The sequence below is a fragment of the Elaeis guineensis genome, chromosome 5, assembly GCF_000442705.2.
Source record: "Elaeis guineensis isolate ETL-2024a chromosome 5, EG11, whole genome shotgun sequence".
Taxonomy (NCBI): Eukaryota; Viridiplantae; Streptophyta; class Magnoliopsida; order Arecales; family Arecaceae; genus Elaeis; species Elaeis guineensis.
Window position 1 is genome coordinate 4919329 of NC_025997.2, and position 23366 is coordinate 4942694.

A 23366-nucleotide genomic window follows, 5' to 3' on the forward strand; every position below is an offset into this window, starting at 1 on the left:
AAAAAAAAGTATGAAGGATTTAGCATAATCTATCTATGCCAATTAACCATATCTATCTATAAAAATAAAATAGATATCTAATAAATAAATAAAAGATATCCATATCGTTTAACTAAATCTGTCAATAAAAATAAAAAACACATCAGTAGATAGACATCTATAGAAAAAGACGAGGAGAATTTTTATTTTCTTCCCAATTTACAGACTAGAGATATTTTTATCCTAAAATAATTTCAGTACATCATCAGTACCCGATGATGTACTATCACATGGGGTATGTGTGGTGATAGCATCACTGCACAATACAGTGATGCTATCATCGAACTCACAACACTTGAGTGATGTGAAATATCACCTTCTACCAAACAGCATCTAAAAGTAGGTTACTTTTTCTATGGTCAATGATGTTTCAAGTTAATTTATCTATATTCTATTCTATGATTTTCTTTTTCCTATTTTTTTCTCGTAGCGATTTAGTAATAATAGATTTGGTTAATTAAGAGGGATATAATATTTAGATATCTTTAATATATTTTAAAATATTTTAATATATTTGGATTTTATCAAAAATTGCCATCAATACCATCTCAGCTTAACCAAAGCCTGACTTTTTACATGTTCTTGTGGGTGGGTCGCACTCACATTTGGGTTCCATTTACCACGCAACGCCATTGGAAGTTTGGCTGTCACGATCCAAGTCGGGTCCCAGCCACAAGTTACCTCGAGGAAGATGGTCTCGTTATAGATGTGCTGAAGTGGGTGAGACAGCAAATTATGACGATACTTCTTTTGTTAGGAAAAAAATTGGTATTTGGGAACATTATCCAAAAGTTCCGTTGGCCGTTCTAAGGCGAGACGGTCCCAAGAACCTGATCCCTTCGTGTTGTTCTCAATCTCATCTTGTTGCACCTTGCACCACGTTTCTAGAAAATTAGAGATGACAAGCTGGGTATGGATCAAATCTGTATATATCCATACCCACCTTATAACTGTCACGAATTAGGCAGATGCGAGTCAGATTAGATTAGATAGATAAGATAGATTAGATGGGATCGATTTTGATTCGTTAATAACCACACGCTACTCTATACCCTTCCCCTGGATGACAAACCAAGGAAACCACGTTATATCCTGTCCAAGTAACACGCTCATTTGGAGTAACATGCAAATAGCAGTTAAGAGAGGGAAAAAAAAACTCTGGATAAGAGATGGGTGACTTATCGTTACCAAAAATATGTCAAAAAAGCAAGAATTTAGGATAAGCAGTTGCAAATGGCAAGAAGAACTATAATGAAGGCAGATATTGGTGGTTTCCCAGTATTGGGAACTTCAATTTTTAAAACAAACCCTAATAATCATAGCTTACCTCATGCTAAGCCTTACCATGTCGATTGTCGATAGACAAAATAAAGCACAGAAGTCTTAGCACAGATAGAACGGGGAAAAAGTAAAGTTATGCAAAGAGAAGAATGGATTAAGGATTTATCCAAAAGAATCCCCACAACAAGTTCCCATTGTAATAGTAGAGAAATTATAGAAAATACTTCAACTTGCATATTCAAGTGCATTGTCACTCTCAATCCAAACTAGTCACCAAAATCTATGCACCCAAATAGAACTTGCTAGCTGACACTCAAACCAGAAATGAACCTTGTAATCCATGTACCCACAAAGATACATGCTTAGTCATTCCTTTTTTTTTAAATGGATTATTTTCTTTATTTAAGAGATATTTGACTTCTTAAAGAACAATACTTCTGCTTGTTGTTTCTGTTCAAAGATACAAGGATCCACCCCGTGTCATTTACAGTTTTTTTAAACTTCTAGTGGTTGGTATCCTTAATTGTATGGTTCATCACTTCCATCTGTCATCCAAACTGATTCCATTTGTAGGGTTTGTGCATTGTGTACATAGAAGGGAACTTCCATGGGTGATGAACACCTTTTTTTTTGGGGTGGGGTGGGGTGGAGTGGGTGTGGAGAATTTGGTTATCAGTTGAGCTAGAGCTCTAAGGATGCAGGGTGAAAATTCACGTTTGTTTATTCAAGGCAAATTAAAATAAACAAGGAATATATGTTCTAATACTTTTGGATATCTTATCCAGATCTCCAGCAACATTTGTGTTGCAAGATCCCAGCGACAACAAAAATGACAAATTCTCATTTACTTGAACTTTTGTGCTAGGAATGACTTGAAATCTTTCAGACTGGTAGTTACAAGGATGAATTACATGATAGTTATTTTAAGAAATGGGCTTGTCCGTCTTCTCCAGGAAAAAAGAGGAAAAAAAAAGAAATAAAATTAAATAAAAATACTACAATAAAATATGAATGCTGTCAGAAATATTGGCACACCTGCGCTCCCATGCATCCATGCACGTGTTAAAATACTTTACCAAGCAAAGGCAATATAAATATGAACTAGGATATAACGTTTTTGATTAATATTATGCCATTAAACTTAGAGACTGGATTTCAGATGAATGCTACAGATACAATTGGATTTCATCTAATGAATTGTTCCAGAGTATTAAATGCACATTGGAGAAATCATGAGGCTATGCAAGCAATGCCTCAATCATCAATAACATTTAGCCGTTGCTGTCCTCTGGTAATACCTATCCATTTGAAACCTTCTTGAAACTGTACCAAACCCAGAAAAGTGTTAGGACTGATTGCACAACAAACTGTATATGCTGCAACTGTATATTCATATTACTTCACAATCAACAATTTAACAGCATCTCTAAGCATGCAAATCCTGCATATGGCCACACCCAGATATTGAAACAAACCAACACACACATCCCTTCCACATGGGTATTTTCCTCAAGTTTTTTGAACCACAAATTAATCTCAATGCTGAAGCATATCAGCAAAAGCGAAAGGAGCATTTATTTCTTCTAGACTACAGGATCTCAAGGGACACTTGGCAGCCAATGATATAGCTGACATTGTTTTCCATTTCTAGGTTAGTAGGCAAACCCTGGTCAAAATCAAGGCAATGATACAATCAAACAAAATATAAATAAAAATTTTGATGTAATAACGAAAGGCAAAATACCTAAGAATATACTGCACGCTGTTTTAGAGAGAATAGATTAGCACTCGAGGCACATGCAGCAAAATAAAGCTCATTCCTGGTTTACACAGTAGGCCACGTATACTGAAACCCATATTTAGAACACATCACCCCGGCGATTAGAACTTCTCTGGATAGGATCACTCAAACTAGAACTTTTAAGAGAGAGATAGGAAAGCTAACTGGTAGCAAAGATTTGGCAAAACTTAGCATAGATAGATCATGTGGCTATCACTAAAATTGAATGGGGAATATGCACACATACAAAGGGATCACAAAGAAAATATATAAATCAAATCTGAATTGGGACCAACAGTTGAAGGCAATTATAAATCAAGAAAATGAGAAAGGATGAGAGAAAGCATGGATTCAAGTCCCTTGGTTAAGGTGACAAGGAGATTATTTTCTTGAGCTCCAAGGTATCCTACTAAACCTCTCACCATCAAAGGAAGATGCAGAGGTCATAACCAGAAAAACTAAATGGAAGGATTAACAATGGGATAGTGATAGGTATAACAAAGAGCAAAAGGGAAATACATTAAATGTGAAGACAGAAGCAAAGAGAGTTAGGTATAACAAAAGTAAAAATGAAATACATTTAAATGTGAAGATAGAAGCAAAGATAGTCTCAAAGTACCAAGAAAACATGCCCCAGCAATTCATATAGTTTAAAGATTAATGCCTTATTCTATTAACTAAACTTTTTCTTCTCATTTGAGAGGGCATTACTCTGAATTCCAAAACCCCTAAACAAGGACTTGAATTTCTAAAAGGATGACCCTTTGCATGATACTCCCGCCATTGAAGGGTTTGAGGAGGGTTAGATGTTTGTAGTTTCAATCCTATGTGCAGAGAGACTGTTTCCTTATTTTGAACCCATGACCTCTAGGTCACAATGAAGCAACCTTATCATTGTGCCAAGACTCACCCTCAAGGACTTGAATTTCTCAAGCAATTCTTCCATTGGGGAAGGATAGCAAATGAAGTCTTCAAAGGCACCATATTTAAGATTTTTACCAACTGAACTTCAGGATGTGCATGACAGTCATCTTACTGCTAGAGTGTGACTAGAATTGGATGTTGCATTGGAAAAAAAATCTAGACTTATCTAGGTCTCTTTAGGGCCGTTGAATCCTTGAGAATGTTTCTAACCTCTCTTGTAAATTCATCTAGACAGCACAGTATAATTTTATGTAAGGGCTCTTAAATCCAGCGTTGTTATAATTAAACTGTCAAGATGACATATATGATGAGTATCTTACTGAAGGTACTTATCCATGCAACCTGTCCACAGAATAAGCTAAGTGAAGACAAAGAAAAACGAAAAAAAACTGAATACCAATCTAAGAATCACTGCAAAGATTGATATTTCCCTCTTGCATCCTCAAGGGGAATCTGTCATGGCATCAGTGAACCATGCAAACTACTGGCACCTCTGGTCTCCCATACAAGAAGCTCATTTTCTCAAGCTTCTATACTTCTTTACAAAATTTAGTGTGTTTAAGAACCGATATCCACAACAAAGGCTCGAAAAAAATTTCAGGCTTCTCATGGCATCTACATCTTCCTGTATTTATTTCTTGTTCTTACATTGGAATCATAAGAAAGATAGGGCTAAGATTCCAAGTAACGTACCGCGTTCAAGGATACATAATTTTTCAACAGCTATGAACGCCAATCTCATTAAAAGAGCATAGTTAATTATAAAATGAAAGAATTAAAGTACAAGAGTGAAACATTGTATCCTAGCTGCACAATACTACCAGCAATGATCCCCTATGAGTACAGCAACAACCTCCACCTATGAAGGGTATGCACTCAATAACCCCGAATGGTGAATAGCACAAGCACTGCTGCCTCAGTGCTAGGATTCCTATAATAGCAGAAGCAAAATCAAGATAAAGAGGAGGGGGGAAAGAAACAAGCTCTTAAAATCAATACAGGAAACATGAAAGAAGCAATTTTTTTTTAAAGGAAAAAGATCAAGGGACAAAACCTTATGATGCAGCACTCAGGAACCGCTAGAGAAAGAAAGAAAGAAAAGAAAAGCACCAAACTTACAGCTGCCATTAATCGGCACCAGCGGAGGCAGCGGTGGCTGGAGCACCCTCGCCCTCGCCCTCTCCCCCGGGCTTCCCGGCATCCCTCTCCGGCGACTGCAGCGTGCTGACCAGCGAGATCGCCGGGGTCTGGAGGCAGCCCAGGAGGTAAGCGTACGACTCCATCCGGGTGGGCATCGTCTCGAGGGCCTGGAAGTCGTCGGGCCCGTAGAGCCGGCCCTCGAAGACGGCACCGGTGAAGTCGTTGAGGACGAGCTTCCACTCCTTCTGGAAGTCGCGATAGGGTTTGAGGGCGGGAGGGATCTCGTCGGAGTGGACGAAGAGCCAGGCGTTCATGCCCTTGATGCAGGGCTTGAGGGGCTCCCACTTGGTGCCCTCGATGGCCTTCTCGACGATGGTGTTCTTCGCCACCACCAGCTTGGTGGTCTCCGGTAGGGCGCCGCGGATGGCCTGAAGCTGCTTCACCGTGAGGCCGTGGCACCAGATCCCAGCAACCAGATGGCAGTTCTCCAGCTCCCGCCGAACCACTTCCCGCTTCGATCGGCTGACAGCAGCGCGGATCGACGGGAGGGAAGAGGTTATGGCGGAGCGCAGGGAAGTCATTGCGGGGGCTTGGAGCCGGCGGCGGGGCCGGCAAGCACAGAGGAGCGGTTGGGGGGGAACGAGAGAATGGGAGGTTTGCAGGGTTCAATTGGGTCGGACCATAATATGAGGGACCTTTCAGGCCCTTTTAGATATCTGGGCCAAAATTTCATGAGACCAGGTAGGTTGGATCAACGGAGCCAGCTAAGTTAAATTAGATTATATCTTATCTATACTTGTAAAATCCAAACAATTATTGGCACAAACCGTCTCAAATTTTATAGAGTAGAAAAAAAATGATATGACAAATCTTTTGAAATTTTTGGTACACCATCCTGATCGTAGAAAATCTGACGTGGAGCGAACTGCCTCATTTGATTGGTCAATGCAGTCACCGCTTTCCAACACATATTTAATATATACAGTTCCGCTTTTTCATTTAAAATTTTGAATGATGAAAATATATCTCTTTTTGAAAAAATTATGATACCTCTAATCATATTATGACATCTTGTTGTCAAATTATGACCACATGAAGTCATAATTTCACTATAGAATATTATAATATAGGAGGGACATTTTTATCCAACCACTTTCTAACGCGCATTTAAAGCCTACAGTTTTACTTTTTTATTTAAAATTTTGAATGACGAAAATGCTCTCCACATCTGAAAAAATTATAACATCCAATGTCATATTATGACATTCTGTGATAAAATTATGAATTTCTGCATAAGACATTATAATTTTTTTACAAGACGTCATAATAAGGAAGGAGCATTTTTATCACTAAAAATTTTGTAAATTTTCAATGATGAAAATACCTCTCCTATTTTATGATTTTCAAAAAAAAAATTATGAATCCTGTATAGAAATCATAATTTAATTGTATAATACCACAATATGATCATAGGATATCATATATATTTTTTTTAAAAAGAAGTATTTTATCATTCAAAATTTTAAATAAAAAAATAGAATTAAAGTATTAAATACGTATTAAAAGTGATGACTACGTCGACAATCAGATGAAATGGTATATTTTTTCTACACTAAATAGTGTATAAAGAAAGATCTTTTTCTTTTCTGTAGAATTCAACCGACCCACTCTAATGGTTATTTAGATATTTATAAGAATAGATCTAGTCCAGCACGATTTAATTGGTTGTATTAGTCTAATGCATGAATATCATGAGGTTTTAGACTCAGACATCCTAACAAGTCCTAATGGATTTGGAACTTGGCATGGCAATCATATTTGGTTGGATAAAGATATCCACTTGCCGATCGAGCTTTTAAAATATCCGACTGCTGAGCTACTACATTGCTTGATCTACCAAATAATAGCTTTTTTTTTTTTTTAAGCATTGTTCATCAGTCATCAAAGCAACACTTTTATTATTAACAAATGACAATAGCTAATCCTGTGATGAGTGCATTTTTCCATATGTAATCCTAGTTGATTGATCTTTTTAACACAAACCATGTATCTTGCATATATTTTATTTTGTATCTGTACTTCAAATATTGTTTTCTGCAAATTTTGCTGTTGCCTTGATCGTGGGGAAGTTTGTGCGTACAATTTTGGGTTCCATGGACTGCTTCACACATCTATTTTTTTTTGACCTAATTGTACATCTCTCCAAAAAAAGATGCATTTGGTTCGCAATTCAAGTTAAAATTGAAATCAAAATAAAAATGGATTGAAATGAAAATAAGATTGGTCATATCCTCTAACATACTTGATTCGTAATCAAAATCAGAAATTAAAATCAAAATAGACTTTGAATACCGGAGGAGAGTAGGGATTGCAGCATTTTATTCTCCTAAATTAGAATGTGACTTCCTCTAATCAAATAGCTGGAATAAGTCACTGATTTTCATTTCCATTCTAGAGCCAACTCCCCCGACTAAACAAGCCCTTGGTATTTTCTTTGTTCCTATTTCCCACAAATTTTGGGATTATACTAGTTATCCTGGTTAAATCCAGCTCGACCCCTAGATTTCCATTGGGTCCAGCCAATCCAGGTGCTACTAGCATTTTTGGTTCTTGTAGTAAAAAAGGATTCATTTCATAGCATTCATTTTGCATGGTTTATCTAGGGGTATTTAAACTTGAGTGGTATATCACCAAAAGTTGCCTACTTAAAAAAAATGTTGGAAAATTGTTTGTTAGCATGTCATTTTTCCTTCTAGGAATTTGAGGATGATAGAAATCAAAAGTTCCTATTGCTGTTGGACCAATGTTCGAGATATTAGTACTGCTGATATCTTACCAGTTCGGTATAATATAAATTGGTACAGTATGATATGCATCTCATATCAAAATAATCCTTTAAATCTTTTGTCTCACTTTTTATCCTCGTACATCTTGATAACATGGATCAATATGCATCTCGTATGCCTTGATATGCTTCAACATAGAATGATATAGGACTGACTCCGTACCAATCCGAACTTAGTTAAATACCAATTCTCATTCAACATAGTAATAGTATGGAGCAACACAGCTGTCTATAATCTGGAAAGTTTTTTAAGATGAGAGGCACCTTTGCATACCAAAATGACAACAAACACCCAATTAGGTTGGTGAGGGATTTATCAAGTGTTAAGATTGAAAGCTGTATAGCCTAGTAATAGTGCACTAAACATGCTCTGAATATGACATTTTTAGTATATAATTGGATGGGCAAAATTTGGGAATTCTCAACGATCAGATGCTTTTTTTAATGATGGAAGGGGTGCTCCGACGCTCTTAGTTCCCAATAAAAATTCGCCATTGGCCTGCCCTCCTTTGTTCTGTAATCAGCTCACAATTCAATCAGCTCTTTATGGAGTAGTTCTGATGCTGACTAGTGGTGTTCTTCTTATGGGTCCCGTGGCAAGTTTCATCCTCCGTTAAAACACCTCTCTTCTCCAAAGTATCATCTTGTCCCCTGAAGTGTTAAGTAATAAGCTCACAATTTCCATCCGAAAGGGAAAAAAAGGGTTTCTCCTTGGTGCACTTACTTCATACATTGAAACCTACAAAGTCAACAATACTATTCTTTACCAAAAAAAAGGCTCGACAATACTATTCTTAATTATAATGAGAAGAGAGCACACAGCGGTATGAAAGAATTGAATAAATTTCCGGTAGAAATCTGATTATCGTGCTCAATACACGGGATTTTTTTTTTTTTTTTTTGAAGTATATGGGAAAAAATAAAGAGCAGTGAATTATCACATCAGCTTGACTTATACTGATTCAGTGTTAATTCTGTCTTGGAATTGCCTTCAAAAGATCATTTGTTTCTCCTACCGATTGGCACTAAAATATAGTAACGAATATTTGCAAGAAATCTTCTGCCTGTCCTCTTGTCTTGGACACCCACAACAAAAAGTAGGAAAAGAGCTGGATTGGTAGAGGCGTGGATTCTTTTACTGTTCCCTATTGAACAATTTTTGCCACAGACCATGGGTGAAAAATGTTCTTGGTAACTTCCGTTCCATGCAAAATAAAGATATCCATCAATCTTAATACTCTTAAACAAGTCATCTTCAGACAGCATCCGCTCATGGCCTCATCAGTAGATCCAAGTTATCATCATTCAAAGCTCACAACTCTTTTTGCTGAGGACTGATTTTTGACTAAAATTTTATATTTTGTGAATTGCAATACTTTTGCTCCGACTTGAATCAATTCCATAATTCACACAGGTTATTATCACTTTCCCCTATTTTCCTCTGCAGAATCCCCCATGTTTGCCTCTTTGGCTGCATTTATTTTTAGCTCTCACACAGCATTTGAACACATTTGCTCCCTGAATCACATAGTTTTACTTCTATCCTACTAATAAAACTAAATTGCAGGATTATGTTCTTCATAGATGTTTGCTTGTGAAAGTGAGGAAAGGGCTAAACAGCGAAAAATCCACTATGAAAGCCATCACGCCCTAAAACTTCACTGCTACTCACCTGTGTTCCCAAAACCTACTGAACCTCCCTCTTCCTCCTCCTTGAATTATTCTACCACCATCACCATCAAATAAAAAGTAGCCATAGCCGAATATATAATTCAGTGCATTAGTGTTTTACATGTCATGAATTCCTTGATATCTCATGCAATGACTATGAAAATTTAACAATTTCATTCAAGAAATCTAGACTTCCCTCACCTCTACCAGTACACGTTTATCCAAATACAATCCCCTTTTCTCAGAGTGGTAGGCTGTTGTTGTTTTGTTGCATATGGCTAACCCATTTGACTCACTTGTCCATCATCTAGTTTCTAACAAAAATTTCAGTTGAAACTGACATACTACTTTAACCAGTGTTCTCTATAGCTTTATTCAGAGTCTCAAGAAAGTACAAATATGTTGTGCAAAGGAGCTCCTTATTGTTTACCCTCTACTTCCTATCGAATATAGAATCAGAATGCATCTACGGCAATATATATTCAAATTTGAAGAACAGAAGGAACCTATACTAAAAGGGCATCCGATTGCACTTGTGAAAAAATTACATATTTTTTCCAAGTCCAAACCACATAATCAAAAGCCAAAAAGAGGACTTGACAAAACTATAATCGAGAACAGAGTAAGGGGAAAGGAGTACAAACAAGTGATCCCCGGGAAAACCAAGGAGACGGCTATTGTGTGGCAGCGCCACTCTCTTCCTCCAGCTTCTTGACATAAGCCTTGAGGACGAGCACGACGTCCCTCGCCGGGGCTTGCAGAGTGCTGACAAGCGAGATCGCCGGGCTCTGCAGCGAACCCAGAAGCTTCGCGTAGATCTCGGCTCGGCTGGGCATTGTCTCGAGCGCCTTGAAATCGTCCGGCCCGTAGAACTTCCCCTCGAACACCGCGCCCGCGAAGTCGTTGTCATCGAGCTTCTGCTCCTTCTGAAAGCTGCGGTAGGGCTTGAGGGCCTGGGGGATCTCCTCGGTGTGGACGAAGAGCCAGGCGTTCATTCCCTTCATGCAGGGCTTGAGGGCCTCCCACGGCGTGCCCTCGACGGCCTTGCCAACCAGCGTGTTCTTGGCGACCAGCAGCGTGACGGAGTCCGGCAGGGCGTCACGGAGGTCCTGGAACTGCTTCACCGTGAAGCCCTTGTAGCGGATCCCGGCGACGAGATGACAGTTCTCCAGCTGTTTCTTGACCGTCGCCACCGTCTCCTCCTTCTTGGTCCGGGTGATGGCGGCGCGGATCGTTGCAATGCGTGGCAGGCGCCAGGAGGAGGGGTTGGGGACGTTAATGGAGAGGCCTGGGGACTTGGTTAGGGTTAGGGACTGGAGAGGCGGTGGCCTGGAGGACGGGAAGGAGCAGAGGGAGGCCTCCATGGGCGGAGATATTGGAGGCGGATTGGGAAAGGGGAGGGGATGGGGCGGGCGATGCCTTATCTTCGACACTTACTTTATCTTGGTTTTTTTCCCCCACGGGCGCGCGCAAAAAAAAAACTGGTGTGTGTGACAAATCAGCTTGAGAATGTGGCGAAACACAACCCAAGGGCGTGATCCGAGGAAAACCAACCGTTGGACGAGTCATATCATCCCAGTATAAATACAACAACAGATATTCTAAAATTCCTCAGAAATCATAGAAATGGTGTTCGGTATAACATTATCGAAATAATTAGAAACATAGGAAGCGACCCTATGGGATGCATTGTTAGCTTTTTTGTAAATGTGGACTGCTTCAAAGGCTAACAGCATCAGAATCATCTTATATAAATCCGTCAATAAAAGGTAAATCCCGTCTATATAACTAGCTATACTGTTTATCCAACTGATGACCATTCTAGAGTCATCCTAAAGAATGATCTGATGTGCCTTAATGGTGGTATAGATGATCCTCTCCATGCATATCTCAGCTCAGCTAGAGAAATTATGATTTCATATATGCGAACACCATTGGCCGCCACCAAATTAGAATTCCAACTACAAACAAGAAAAACTGCTTCACTGTTAGTGCCACTGTCCAATATACTACCATCAAAGTTGTCCTTAAAAATGCTCAGAAGTAAAAATTCTACATGAGGTAGATTATACTGAGAGAAATTGTGATACTGCTAAAGCTGGATCCCAATTTTCCCCAATAGAACTCAATCCACTAATGGTCTTAGTAAGGATATCTTTCTTAGCTTGTGAGGGCTTTCATATGAAAAATTATTGCATGCACCAAATGCAAGTGAAACAAAACAAATCCTGGAGTACATGCATAGTAGATAACATGCAATCAAAATTGGTGAAATACAAAGGGTCGCTTGGTGTGTCATCCACCGTGGGATTCGACGCAAGTCCATTCGCACCTGGTGCATGCAATACGGAGGCCTTTCATACATGCTATGTAGTGTTTGGGTTTACCCTCTAAAATAGCCTCCTATTCCTGACTAGCCAGATATAATATGCAGTATAGGTAAAGAGAACAATATGATCGCCTTGCCTCCTCCCGTGCAAAGCCTCCCGCATGACTTGCACGGTTTTCCCTTCTACATTCTTATCCCCTCGTCCTCCTCTCCCTCTCCCATCTAGCAGTTCCCCTCATATTCCATCCAAAATGGATTCCTGCAGCTCAACTGCTTGATCATGCTAAGATAATGCAACTCTGATCATGCTAAGTTACCTGACCAGAGACAAGCCGACCAAGCTGACCTCACCCTTTGGAAGGCACTAAAGAGAATAAGAGTCTTTCCATTTTATATCTTAAAATTTAGTAAATGAAAATACTTTGACCAATCATGCTAACTTGCAATCAAGTGGTTGAGTAACGCCAGGTTATTGCAAGTTGCTACTCTGCAAGAGCAATGGTGCATGTCATTGCAAATAATTTAAATCAGAAAGGGTTTATTTTGTTCCTGATATCCAAGAAAAATAACCCATGCACCGCATAGCAGAAAGAATAAGTTGAAACTACCTATTCATCCTGATTTAAAAAATGATTAATTGGTTTCAGAGGCTACCATGATGTTAACAAGTTCAAATATTAGCATCCAAATTGGCCTGCCAGGAGGGCATATATGATTGTGGGGGGAAATTTCCAAAACACCTCTGGAGTTAGACTTCATACTGGAAGGCCCTAGCAAAGATGATGGGAAGCTTTACATTTTAAGCAGAGAACCGCCACAACGTCTGCAAGGAGGAAATCTTTCGTTTGAAGTTGTCCGCTTGCATGTAGAGTAGGGTATGACCGTATGAGTTTGTGCCTCCATTTAACCTTACACTTTCAGAACTTCAATCATCTGCCAAAATAATCAACACCCAACCTCTTGGACATTATTGATAACTTAGGAATAAAAAAATGGCAAACCCAAAAATGGTACAAGTCATGCACGCTCCCTTTTTAAAATATAGTCAACAGCTTCTTCCACAGTATCAATTACCTGCAACAACAGCCAAATGCAAACCACTTCAACCTAATGATCTCTGTGAACCAACTCTGCATCCCGAAGAAGATGAAAGATTAAGGCACCGGAAAGATTAAATAATTTTTCAAAATATAATCAAATAGTCACAATATTATTGGCAACCACAAAGTAGTATTTAGATATTGCAACGTTATTAAGTCCGGAGGTCATCATCAGATAATAAAATCAGTGAACTAGATTGGACTGCAAATGAGGTAAGGGATAAACAATAAAATATGAATTCAATATTCAATTATTAATGCAAGCATATGCCAAATGCATTAAAAAAAATGAATGACTCTTGTCCCATAAATTGGCTTAATGGATTGAATTGGGGCCAAATTCTCATCCAAGGCATCTTTGGACAAGAGAAGTCATGCCTCGAACGTATAGTACAACATGCCATAAGGAAAAATTCTAAATGTGAAGATAGAACTATAGCAAAACAGTAAGAATAATGTCCCACAGCACAATTTCTATAGCATAACATTCAGTAACCTTTTTTTTTTCTTTTTTGGGTACAAGCAGGCGTTCACACTGAATAGTATAACATTCAGTAACCTTCAGTGAATCTCGAGCTTATAACAATTTCTACAGATCAATATATGTTCTTAAAATATGCAAAGAGGACAACAGATATGCATGAGAAATAAATGGGGCCCTACCAGGTCTGCTGGAAACTGTGTGTCATTATCTTTTCCCCTGAAAACTCCTGTCCTTGTAAGAATAGAAAACCAAGGGCGTCCTGCCTGTAAAGCAAACAGTGGAAGTAGGTTACACTGACTAGCCCACCATATGCGACCAAATAGTGGAAAGGAGCATTTGATGGATGCTTATAATCCTGTTCATCAGTGAAAAAGTTATATTTTAAAAAATTTTGTGAAGTTATGTGACTCTCCGGTTCTTTACTGGTCACTCATGTTTCTCGCTCTAACACTGACAGGTGAATGAAATTACAATCATTTTAAATGTAAAAACAATGGTTGACAATTGGTAATTAAATGCATTAGAAGTCGCAACAGGAAATGAATTATCACTAGCAGATATTACATCATAAAATATTGATTTCATTATTCCATTATCTGTAGTCTCTTCTAGGCACTAACTTAATCTGAATCATGCCTATTGATTTTTACATAAGAAATAATGGATACAGCAATCAGATCTGACAGAATAGTTTAGCATTGATTGCACAGGAGTTCTTGATTCCAGCAAGGTCTTGTGCTTTTTGTATACATAAAACCATATGCAGAAGCTACATTTCGAGTCGTTGCAGATTACATGGTTGAAAAGCAGTGGCAGTCATCTGATCAAGTTGGTGACCGTGGATGGCATAATTTCTAAAGGCACTGGTGATAATGGCATAACCTGTGGTGGCAAGGATGGCCACTTGTCATGTGAGTTATGGCAGCAGACTGGTAGCTATGATGATAGTGGCTGGAATCTCTTGAAAGTCGATAAATCCACTACTAAAAAATCTTTGTGGAGATTTGATGATAGTTAAAAGTTCTAAAATTCACACAATGTCCACACACAAACATAAACTACACAATGTTTAGCATATGTCTGCTAGAGTCCATGAGACGAAGCCAGTGTAAAGATAGACTGGAGCTTTACAGGGACAAACCTTCATGGCACCATTAATGTCAACTTTCGGATTATCACCAATCATGTAAAGGGTACTGAATTCATGTCCTGTTCCTCCATCCATATTGTCCTGACTATGGAATATATCTGACACAAGTTGTGTCAGAATAACTTCAGCATTCTTGAATACGAATGGATTTGGTTTCCCAAAAGATGTGTACTTCAGAGGACTACTGCTGACACTGCATATTTATAACAATATAAGACTATAGTCCTGCACGATTTCATGATAAGCAATATAGGTGATATTTTTTGAGTTACCTGTTGAAGATGCCTTCCAAAGCTATCCTGAAAGCACCCATTCCGAGACGCTCGGTAGGAAATGCAGCCTGCCCTAAAATCATTATAAAAATTAGCAGCTTTAAAATATTTGCAGAAACTTAGCAATAAATTATGCATAGAACCGATCAATCTAAGTGTGTTGGATGCCAGTGCTAATACTAACATCAATGACCAAAATTAGTTTAAGAGACATAGGATAAATTGAACCTTGACTTACCTGATATTCAAGGTCATCTGATGCAAAATATATTGGAGGTTGATGCCCCTTATCTCTTCCAGGAAGACCGCCAAATCTTAAAATGTCACAAAGAACCTATTCCATAAATTTAACATCTCAAGCCATTCAGAAGAAATCATACACTGTACTATTAGTGAAAATAAGCATTCAACTAAAACATCATGCACCATAATTAGACAAATAAGATAATGCCAGATGAATAAATTGTATCCTTGGTAGCCCCAATCCATGGGAAGTTCCAAAAAAGTCAGGCACACCTTTTTACTTCAAAACCCGAATTTGGCACCTAATTTAATGGTACAGAAAACTCAAATAATTGAAGGCATTCAATTGTCTAACATTACGATGCAGGCATGATTTAGAACGCAAGAAACACTAATTCAGCTGTAAGAAACATGATTAGCAGCCATCAGCAAAGAAATTTAGATCCACATGCTATTTACATCCACAACACTAATTCAAGTTCCTAACTACTACCTATCCTAAATATTATCCTACAAAAACATGTTAATGGGAAACAGAGAAGCAGCATATATTGTGCCAAGAGGATCAACTTGTGGAAGGGATGAAAAGGCAACTACCTAATGGATAAGGAGAGTTTGATGCATCAAGCGCTGACACTGCAAAGAGTAATCAGGCAGATAGTAAAAAACCAGTTACAATTATGTTCACAATGTGGCCTGATTGCCATTTTTAATGCCTCATTCAGCATTCTTGCAAAACCACTATAAAAGTCTCAGAACTGGGAAATTGCAAGCTGAATAAGAATGATAATGGCTAGGGGCCTAGGATTATATCTGGAGTCCCTCATTCATGTCAACAGATCTGTCTGTATTCTGGTTATACTCACTCAATAATAAAATGACAAAATAAGTGTGCGAAGAACAAAGAAGGTTTTGTATATCACCCAAATACTTGAAGAAGAAAAATACCTGAATGTCCCTTCCCCAGTCAATAGGATCACTAACAACAAATGCTGCTTTGACTCTGTCAGAGTAAACATCATATCTTGGAAGCAATTCCTTGGAGCTGTTCTCATCATATGTTTGCTTTATCCTCCAAGTTTTGTAATGAGATAGCGGATCAATGTCTTTGAAGCAAGATGCATATTCATCCATAGAAAGAACTTTTCTGCATATAAAAACAAATACAGTGAGAAAAAGTATTCTTCTCACTATATTAATACAATCACCAAGTAATGTTGATACAATCATGAGGCATAAGTCCTTGTAGATCAGAATATAACCAAATAAACCCACAAATACTTCAGACTCACTTGAAACCATACTCTGACATCACTGCAGCAGGTTCCCCTTTACCAACAGCAACAATAAGCTCATTCTCATACCTGTAGATAACAAAAATCCGAAACAAAGTCTTAAGATGACCATGAAAATGTTCCATCCTCATTGATAATTAAAAAAAGAAAAATCAAGGGTGACAGCAGAAAAAAAAGAGGCTTCAGAATCAATAAAAGGATGATACATATTGCTGCCAAAATTCTCACATCAGAAAGTAGGAAAAAGTTAACCTACGGCCTTGCATATTCCCTTCATGGCAAAGTTTCAACAAATGGAAAACGAAACTCAGATATTTAGTAATTTACCCGTTCACCACTTCCTTGAAAGGTGAGTGCCCCTGCAGAACCTGCATTACAATGCCACCATGAGGAAAAGACTTGCGACAGATGTAAGCTAAATGATAGTACAGAATGATACAAAACAGTTGAAATCTGGGAGTTACAGTTCCATGTTGATCCAAGTTAAACAATTTACAGACTTAATCAATATATTTTTAATTGGAGAAAACAGTGCTGTGGCTTAACTGATCAAATATAATGCTTCTGTACACACATTTGTCCTCTGAAAATTATTTTTGTTCCATGTCCAAATTACCATAATGGGATGCAATAAATTTTCTTGCATCCTTGAACTATGATATGCAAACTTGGTTGTTGGCTAATATGCTGGTAACCATGAAGCTCATATAAATAATTTTGTGCCAATCTGATGTAAAATGTTCATTTTCCAGCCCCTTCTCAGATTAATAATGCCAAGATCCCTTTATAATGGACCCTCTCCAAAACTGTTATTTACTCTTATAACAAGAATGGAAGCCAGTATTAGCTATTGTAATGGGATATAACATATAAATATGGTAAAATAATAGTGCTACTTGATTATTTCCAGCTTCGCAGAATGATTTTTTTTTTTTTAAATGGCACAGCAAATGAAGTTCAAAGAGTATAAATTTAATAGAAAAACAGTGAAGAATGTAAAACAAGATCTCTTACTCCTATTATACAGAGGTTGTTGTCATAGGATAACAGTTAAGTAACAATTATTACTAAATACTGTCATACATATTATAACATAATTAGAGGCATCTGAGAACATTGTAATAATGAATGTTATTCCAACATGTCCCCTACTCCCCATGTTCCAAATGTTCTGTGGCTGTGCGTTGGGTTTTCTACATACAATTGGATATAGAGTATAAGCATTTACTGTATTAAGATTACTGCAGTATCATGTTTCCATTCATGTTGTGAAAGTGAAGTTCAAAAGTAGTAACATGCTACAACTCTCTAAATCTGGATTTTCTAGACTTGGTTAGGAGTAATGCATCTTTGACTTTGCAAATAAATAATCAGTGAGGTATAAACGCTAGAAAATTGAGTTGTACATGAAAAATGTTAGATGATGGACATTGCGATTGGGCATCCAGTAGATAAGTTTTGACTGAATCAAATTAAAAAAAAGGTAGATACACGTCCATGCATGTTATTTACATGCTCATCATTTGAACAATGACCAATGATGCGCAAAATAGCCCATGAAAATTCAAGCATTAACTTCCGCTGTCATTATGCAGAATTTCAAAGAGCTATTTTGTGTTGGTTTGCAAATAATTTAATAATCCAAAATAACATCAGCAACTTAGCAATGGGAAATGACCACACAAAAAAGGAAATGAGGAATCTTCTAATACTATACATATTTAGGGAAGACACGAGCTAGTTAGTTTTCTATATCATACCATTGATACAACCTAGCAGGAGATATTGTTAAAGAAAACACTCTTCAGCAGTTATTAATCTGATCCCAACTATTTTTGAATAGGAAATTTGGTGATGCCACTAATATCTCCTTTCAATGGTATTCGTTCAATCACACAGAGGACAAAACACATTTAATTTAATATCAACCAAGTACTACTCAGAGTAGCTTTGCACACGATGTACCATATATCACCGGATACACAGTCAATCATGGAACATGGACATTAGAAATGTCAAACATAACATTTTGGACTGACATAGCTATCTGCAAAAACCCTATGTATTCCATCATGCCAATTTCAGTCATTTCATGCAGACAAATACATACCTGTCTGCGTGAGATCTGAATTCCCAAGAGTTCACTTAACTCAGAAGCCCGTTTGGATTCAGGGACACCACCTCCTATTTATGCAGAGAAATATAATAGTCAAATTTTGTACAGAATTTTGTTAAACTAAGACTCAAAGGATCAGGTTTGAATGTTGTGAAATTGAAAATATTTTTGGAAGAAGTTACAAAAGCACCAGGATCACACAGCACCTTGAAGTTTCCATAGATTCATTTGAGTAAAAGAAGGTCAAATATATAAAGTCCTCGCAAAAACCTACAATGTTTGAAGTTACACCAAAATGACATTTGCGTAAGCACTTGTTGATACTGGAAACTCAATGACATAGAATCTCAAAAAGTAATCTTGAGCTGTTGATGGGGGCTTGTTTCTGCAAATGATCATGCTTTAAAAATGAAATAGAAGTCCAAAGATCTTATCAAGTGGAGCATCTTGACATGGAGGTGAAACCCTTGATTTTTTATCGATCAATGATCACATCTACCTTATTTTCAAGTTTCCCTTAACATCCTCTTAATTTGGTTCTGGCAGGTAGTCGGATTCTTCAATTGAAATTGTCTGGTTGTTCTCCCTTGCATCATTGTCCATGGAAGGGAGAATTTTGCTTTAGTTTCTTGATCATTCAGGTCTTTCATATTGCTCTTAGGCAGGGTGGAGCCATGCTTTTTCCATGGGGGCAAGGGGCAACAAAATACATATATTATATGTAAAAAAAAAAATTGAATCTAAGTATAATAAAAAAAATCTGATTCAGCATTGTATCACTAATCAAATACATGCATAAGCAAATATAGCCAAATGCATGCATGACATACATAAAAATATCCATCCATGTTTATTGATATCTGCACATTTGTATGCAATTTCATACAGTATACAAACACATTATACACAAATGAAATTAAAAAAAAAAAATGAACAGAATTTTTGATCGTTTCTTCCTTGTTGCTTTATGTTAGAGTTTCTGGTCAACAAGACCCACCAATTGGCCATACAGTTTCATGGCAGGCCCTTGCTCAAACTTTCCTTGGCCAGAAATTCAGTACCAATTCTTAAAGGACCGACTTATTTCGGGTCAATGTCAACTTAGCAAACACTATTGATCTTTCCATGGAGCCTTCTCAACTTAAAGATGTAATCCAAATAAGACTCCATTTGATGAGAAACAACTTGAATGACAATCATGGCATTGAGACATATAGATGCACTTTGAACAGCAAACATGCACGGCATGCATGTAATAAAATTACCCGACCCATTCTAGTGGAAAAATCAAGGGAAATTCTCCAAATTTGTACACCTTATGTAATTAAGTGAACATTATTGATCTACAGATGTTAATGACAAAGTCTTCTTGCTTAATAGCATTTGATCCTCAGCAATTTAAATGCCCATTACCAAGGTACAAATAATGACTCTTTGGATGAGTTATATAATAAATTTACAAAGTTAAAAATTCAACTGAGTACTAACATATTATCCAATGAAGGTCCTATGAAGATTTTGCAGAGTCATGAGAAATTCATGTTGCTCCAGGTAGAGCTTAGCATGTATATCAATAACAGCTAACAAAAATAGATGATCAAACTCGGAACCAATTAAAAAATAAAGAAAAAAACCCAGCTCACCATTAGTTAAGAACAAGAATGGAATCTTCAAGGTGCCTGGAAAGCAAAACAAATATTCTGTAAGATTCTAATGCGCACATTAAACATATAATGATTATAATATGCTGCACAATGTATCAGATTGTCTGATGAAGCAAATTGAAGAAGACAACAAGCAAAAGAAAGGTCAAATGCTTCCAAACTACTTTAGTTGAAAACTCATTATTGATAAAAGGCATGACAGGTAGAACAAATACTACTCATTTAGCTCCCTGTTGCCACATAATTCAAAAGAAAAGGAGAAAGGGAAGACGAAAGGTTTCCAGGAAGCCCCATGGTAATAACTACATAAACCATCTGTACATAATCCAGCTTTTGCTCTTGACATGATTGATGATCTTATGAGAGATTGTAACGAACAAATTAAAAGCATTCAAATTATTTGGCTGGCATTTTCCATCATGATATTTAAGCCAAGACATCATGAAGGCCATTGTTTCCATCTAAAATTGCTAGACAAACTAGATCATACAAGCAATGGAAGCTTGGAAACCTTCTTTTAAGTTGTATGTGATGCGTCATCCACAAAACCATCATATGGCCAAGATGTTTGGAGCATATGTTGACAAAAATATTAGAATATTATCTTGAGTTCCATTATCTTCCTCCCTTTCATTCTCTTTGATCAATTTCACTCAATAAGAATCCATAAACTCTTTGTCGGCCATAAAATTTCTAAAATCTTGAATAATCAAAAAAAAAAAAAAACTGACCCAGTGGCCCGCAATATCTACATATCATAATCTCCTTCAAATGTAGGGTCTACTCATTAGTAGATGAGAGAACGTATAGGGAACAACGACCCACATTGTTCTTGACAGCAAAAAATTGTAACCGTATCTAAGAAAACATACTAAAGATTAAAACAGGTGAAAAAAGTATCTAGTTCTTCGGTTTCTTGAAGAAAAAGGGTCGAACACGGGTTACAGACCTAATCAAAGAAATAACATGGAAAGATTTGAAAAGAATAGCGAGAAGGAGAGCCAGTTTCTTTACCATCGTCGCGATAGAGCCTCCTGAGGGCCTGAGGAGAGCCGCCGATGGGAGTGCGGCCACGAAGAATGACGCCATCGATGTCGAACGCGATGCCGAAGGACGGTCTGCGAAAGAACTCTTAGAAGAAAGATTTCAGATGGATAATGGAAGAATGACAAACAGCGGGAGAAATTCCCGGGTATGCGGGAAGAGACCTATTGGACTGGGGTTGGAGCTGGGAGTAGGAGTGCCGGAAGCAACGCGACCGGGTGGTTTTGATGTTGGCCAAAGAGGCCCTGAAGACCGAGCGGAATCTCATTTTCCTCCTCTCCTCTGAGACCGGCTCTGCTACCTCCTTTCCCCTGGGTAACGTCCGTAGGGTTTTATGGCTCCCACGAAGCAACGGTTAGATGTAATATTTGGATGGTCTGTGCGTGACATCTTTGTGCTTGCGCCTGTGAACCTTAACGGACATTTTCCTGTGCGTCCGATGAGACGATATTTGTTGCAACGGTGATACCATATCAGATTTATAACAATCCAATCATAACACGAGAATCAATGTAATAGTACGAGACATCATCATAAAAATTGATGAAATACATGATGATTGATGAAATACAAGCATTTTCTTTGGTTTGCTATAAGTTTGATGCGGTATCATCCTTGCAATGAAGTTTTTTTCACAATGTAGACTCCGATAAATAATAGGACCGCATCATACGATTCTTAGGTAATCTTTATCCTTTTAACGATAGGCCTTGGTGGGACATATAGAGGGTGGACTTATAGAGCATCAACTAAATTGCAGGCATAGCCTAAGATGATTCCGAAGGATATGATTGTATGAATGCCAACGAAAAGATGGGTAGTAGGCAATACATAGATAGCACTAGTTTTAGAGAGTTCAGAAAGTTTATCAGTGATTTGGACCTAATTGATCTTGATTATACTGGACTCAGATTCATCTGGCATAACAATCGACAAGGGACGATTAGAGTTTGGGAGAGGATTGATCGAACGCTAACTACTGCCTACTGGTTCTAGCACTTTTTTAGACATTAGATTCAGTACCTTCTGAAGATCGTATCAGACCATTCCCACTTCTCATCGCCACATGGCTTTCATCTAGGCCAATATATCTATATTTTAATATTTTTGTGTCAACTTTCTGTTGCATGTCAAGAACCTGATCTTTATTGCATATCTGAAGGACTTTCTTTATTATTTCTCCTAAAATTTAGGTGATTGTATAAAATAGACGTAATCAACTGGTTCATTATTGAGGTTTTGCTATGGTGCTTCTATTGAAATTTTGGATTTGATGCATGCATATATGTTTTAAAATTTTTATTTTCTAAACATCGCAGTGGAGAATAAGATTAAAACACTTTTAATCTGAATTTTGCATGCATAAAAACATAAAATCACATGGATCTATTTCATATGCTGAAATTGATATATGCTGAAATTCAGATTGTGATCAGATCACATACCTGTTTCGCAATCTCTTTCTTCAAATCTGGATCTGAAAGAGAAGAGATTCTCTCTTAGCCGCACAAGCGTCCAGTCTCTACGAGTATCCACTCAGGATCAGCCTGGAACATCCTCTTTTAATCTGAATTTTGGTTCTCCAAAATTCAACCTGCTGAATCTGAACAAAGCCTAGATCACGATCAACACTTGATCTTTCTCCTTGATCTTCTTCTTCTCCTCTTCTCTAGACTTTCTCTCTCATTATTTGCTGCTGCTACGGGCTTGGAACCAGCAACAAGTGGAATGCCCAACACCATGGGTGTGAGGAAGATGGGACATCCCAACTAGGTAGGATGTGTGGACGCCAAGGAGAGAGGAGAAAAGGGGAGAAAGAGAGGGGTGTGGGGAGCTCTTTTGGGCGTGGAGGCTTGCTGGTTGGATGCCTTTTGGACTTTAAGGGAGGTCTCCTTTTATAGGCATAAGGATTGAATCCTATTCAATCACATAATACAAGTCCTACTTGCATTAGGATTCCTATTAACTTAAGTAGTATCTCATAGATTC

The 23366-nt window shown here is 37.8% G+C and overlaps 3 protein-coding genes across 14 annotated transcripts; all 3 read right to left on the reverse strand.

Moving 5' to 3' along the window:
* Nucleotides 1–2417: 2417 nt before the first annotated feature.
* Nucleotides 2418–5850, reverse strand: LOC105044675 (large ribosomal subunit protein uL10c). Of its 2 annotated transcripts, none has more exons than XM_010922656.4 (2): nt 5144–5848; nt 2418–2643 (listed from the first exon to the last, which is right to left on the reverse strand). In XM_010922656.4, exon 1 carries the CDS (start codon nt 5743–5745, stop codon nt 5152–5154), a length of 594 nt encoding a protein of 197 aa, XP_010920958.2. In that variant the 5' UTR covers nt 5746–5848; the 3' UTR covers nt 2418–2643; nt 5144–5151. The 2 variants fall into 2 exon arrangements, with proteins under 2 accessions (XP_010920958.2, XP_010920959.2); XM_010922657.4 differs by lacking the exon at nt 2418–2643 and adding an exon at nt 4628–4955 and having other exon boundaries at nt 5144–5850.
* LOC105044673 (large ribosomal subunit protein uL10c) lies at nt 2418–11558 on the reverse strand. Of its 8 annotated transcripts, none has more exons than XM_073257232.1 (3): nt 10325–11558; nt 8734–8748; nt 8185–8660 (listed from the first exon to the last, which is right to left on the reverse strand). In XM_073257232.1, the coding sequence occupies exon 1, from the start codon at nt 11042–11044 to the stop codon at nt 10355–10357; it is 690 nt and encodes a 229-aa protein (XP_073113333.1). In that variant the 5' UTR covers nt 11045–11558; the 3' UTR covers nt 8185–8660; nt 8734–8748; nt 10325–10354. The 8 variants fall into 8 exon arrangements, with proteins under 8 accessions (XP_073113334.1, XP_029120275.2, XP_073113333.1 ...); XM_010922655.4 differs by having other exon boundaries at nt 10321–11557; XM_073257233.1 differs by lacking the exons at nt 8185–8660; nt 8734–8748 and adding an exon at nt 2418–2643.
* Nucleotides 11559–12603: 1045 nt separating this feature from the next.
* LOC105044672 (mitochondrial hydrolase YKR070W) lies at nt 12604–21739 on the reverse strand. Of its 4 annotated transcripts, XM_029264441.2 has the most exons (13): nt 21542–21739; nt 21348–21451; nt 20313–20348; nt 18664–18737; nt 16881–16921; nt 16551–16622; nt 16207–16405; nt 15254–15349; nt 15016–15083; nt 14735–14936; nt 13773–13856; nt 13084–13139; nt 12604–12942 (listed from the first exon to the last, which is right to left on the reverse strand). In XM_029264441.2, the coding sequence occupies exons 1-13, from the start codon at nt 21643–21645 to the stop codon at nt 12939–12941; spliced, it is 1140 nt and encodes a 379-aa protein (XP_029120274.1). In that variant the 5' UTR covers nt 21646–21739; the 3' UTR covers nt 12604–12938. The 4 variants fall into 4 exon arrangements, with proteins under 4 accessions (XP_029120274.1, XP_010920951.1, XP_073113330.1 ...); XM_010922649.4 differs by lacking the exon at nt 13084–13139 and having other exon boundaries at nt 12604–13083; XM_073257229.1 differs by lacking the exon at nt 21542–21739 and adding an exon at nt 18876–18939 and having other exon boundaries at nt 12604–13139; nt 21348–21450.
* Nucleotides 21740–23366: the final 1627 nt, after the last annotated feature.

Coding starts and splice junctions, on each gene's coding strand:
- LOC105044673 (XM_073257233.1), bottom strand. CDS start 11,044: ATGGAGGCCTCCCTCTGCTCCTTCCCGTCCTCCAGGCCACCGCCTCTC.
- LOC105044672 (XM_029264441.2), bottom strand. CDS start 21,645: ATGAGATTCCGCTCGGTCTTCAGGGCCTCTTTGGCCAACATCAAAACC. Junction 16,623..16,880: donor TTCAAGGAAGTGGTGAACGG/GTAAATTACTAA, acceptor TGTTATCTACAG/GTATGAGAATGAGCTTATTG. Junction 14,937..15,015: donor TTGGAAGGCATCTTCAACAG/GTAACTCAAAAA, acceptor ATAAATATGCAG/TGTCAGCAGTAGTCCTCTGA.
- LOC105044675 (XM_010922656.4), bottom strand. CDS start 5,745: ATGACTTCCCTGCGCTCCGCCATAACCTCTTCCCTCCCGTCGATCCGC.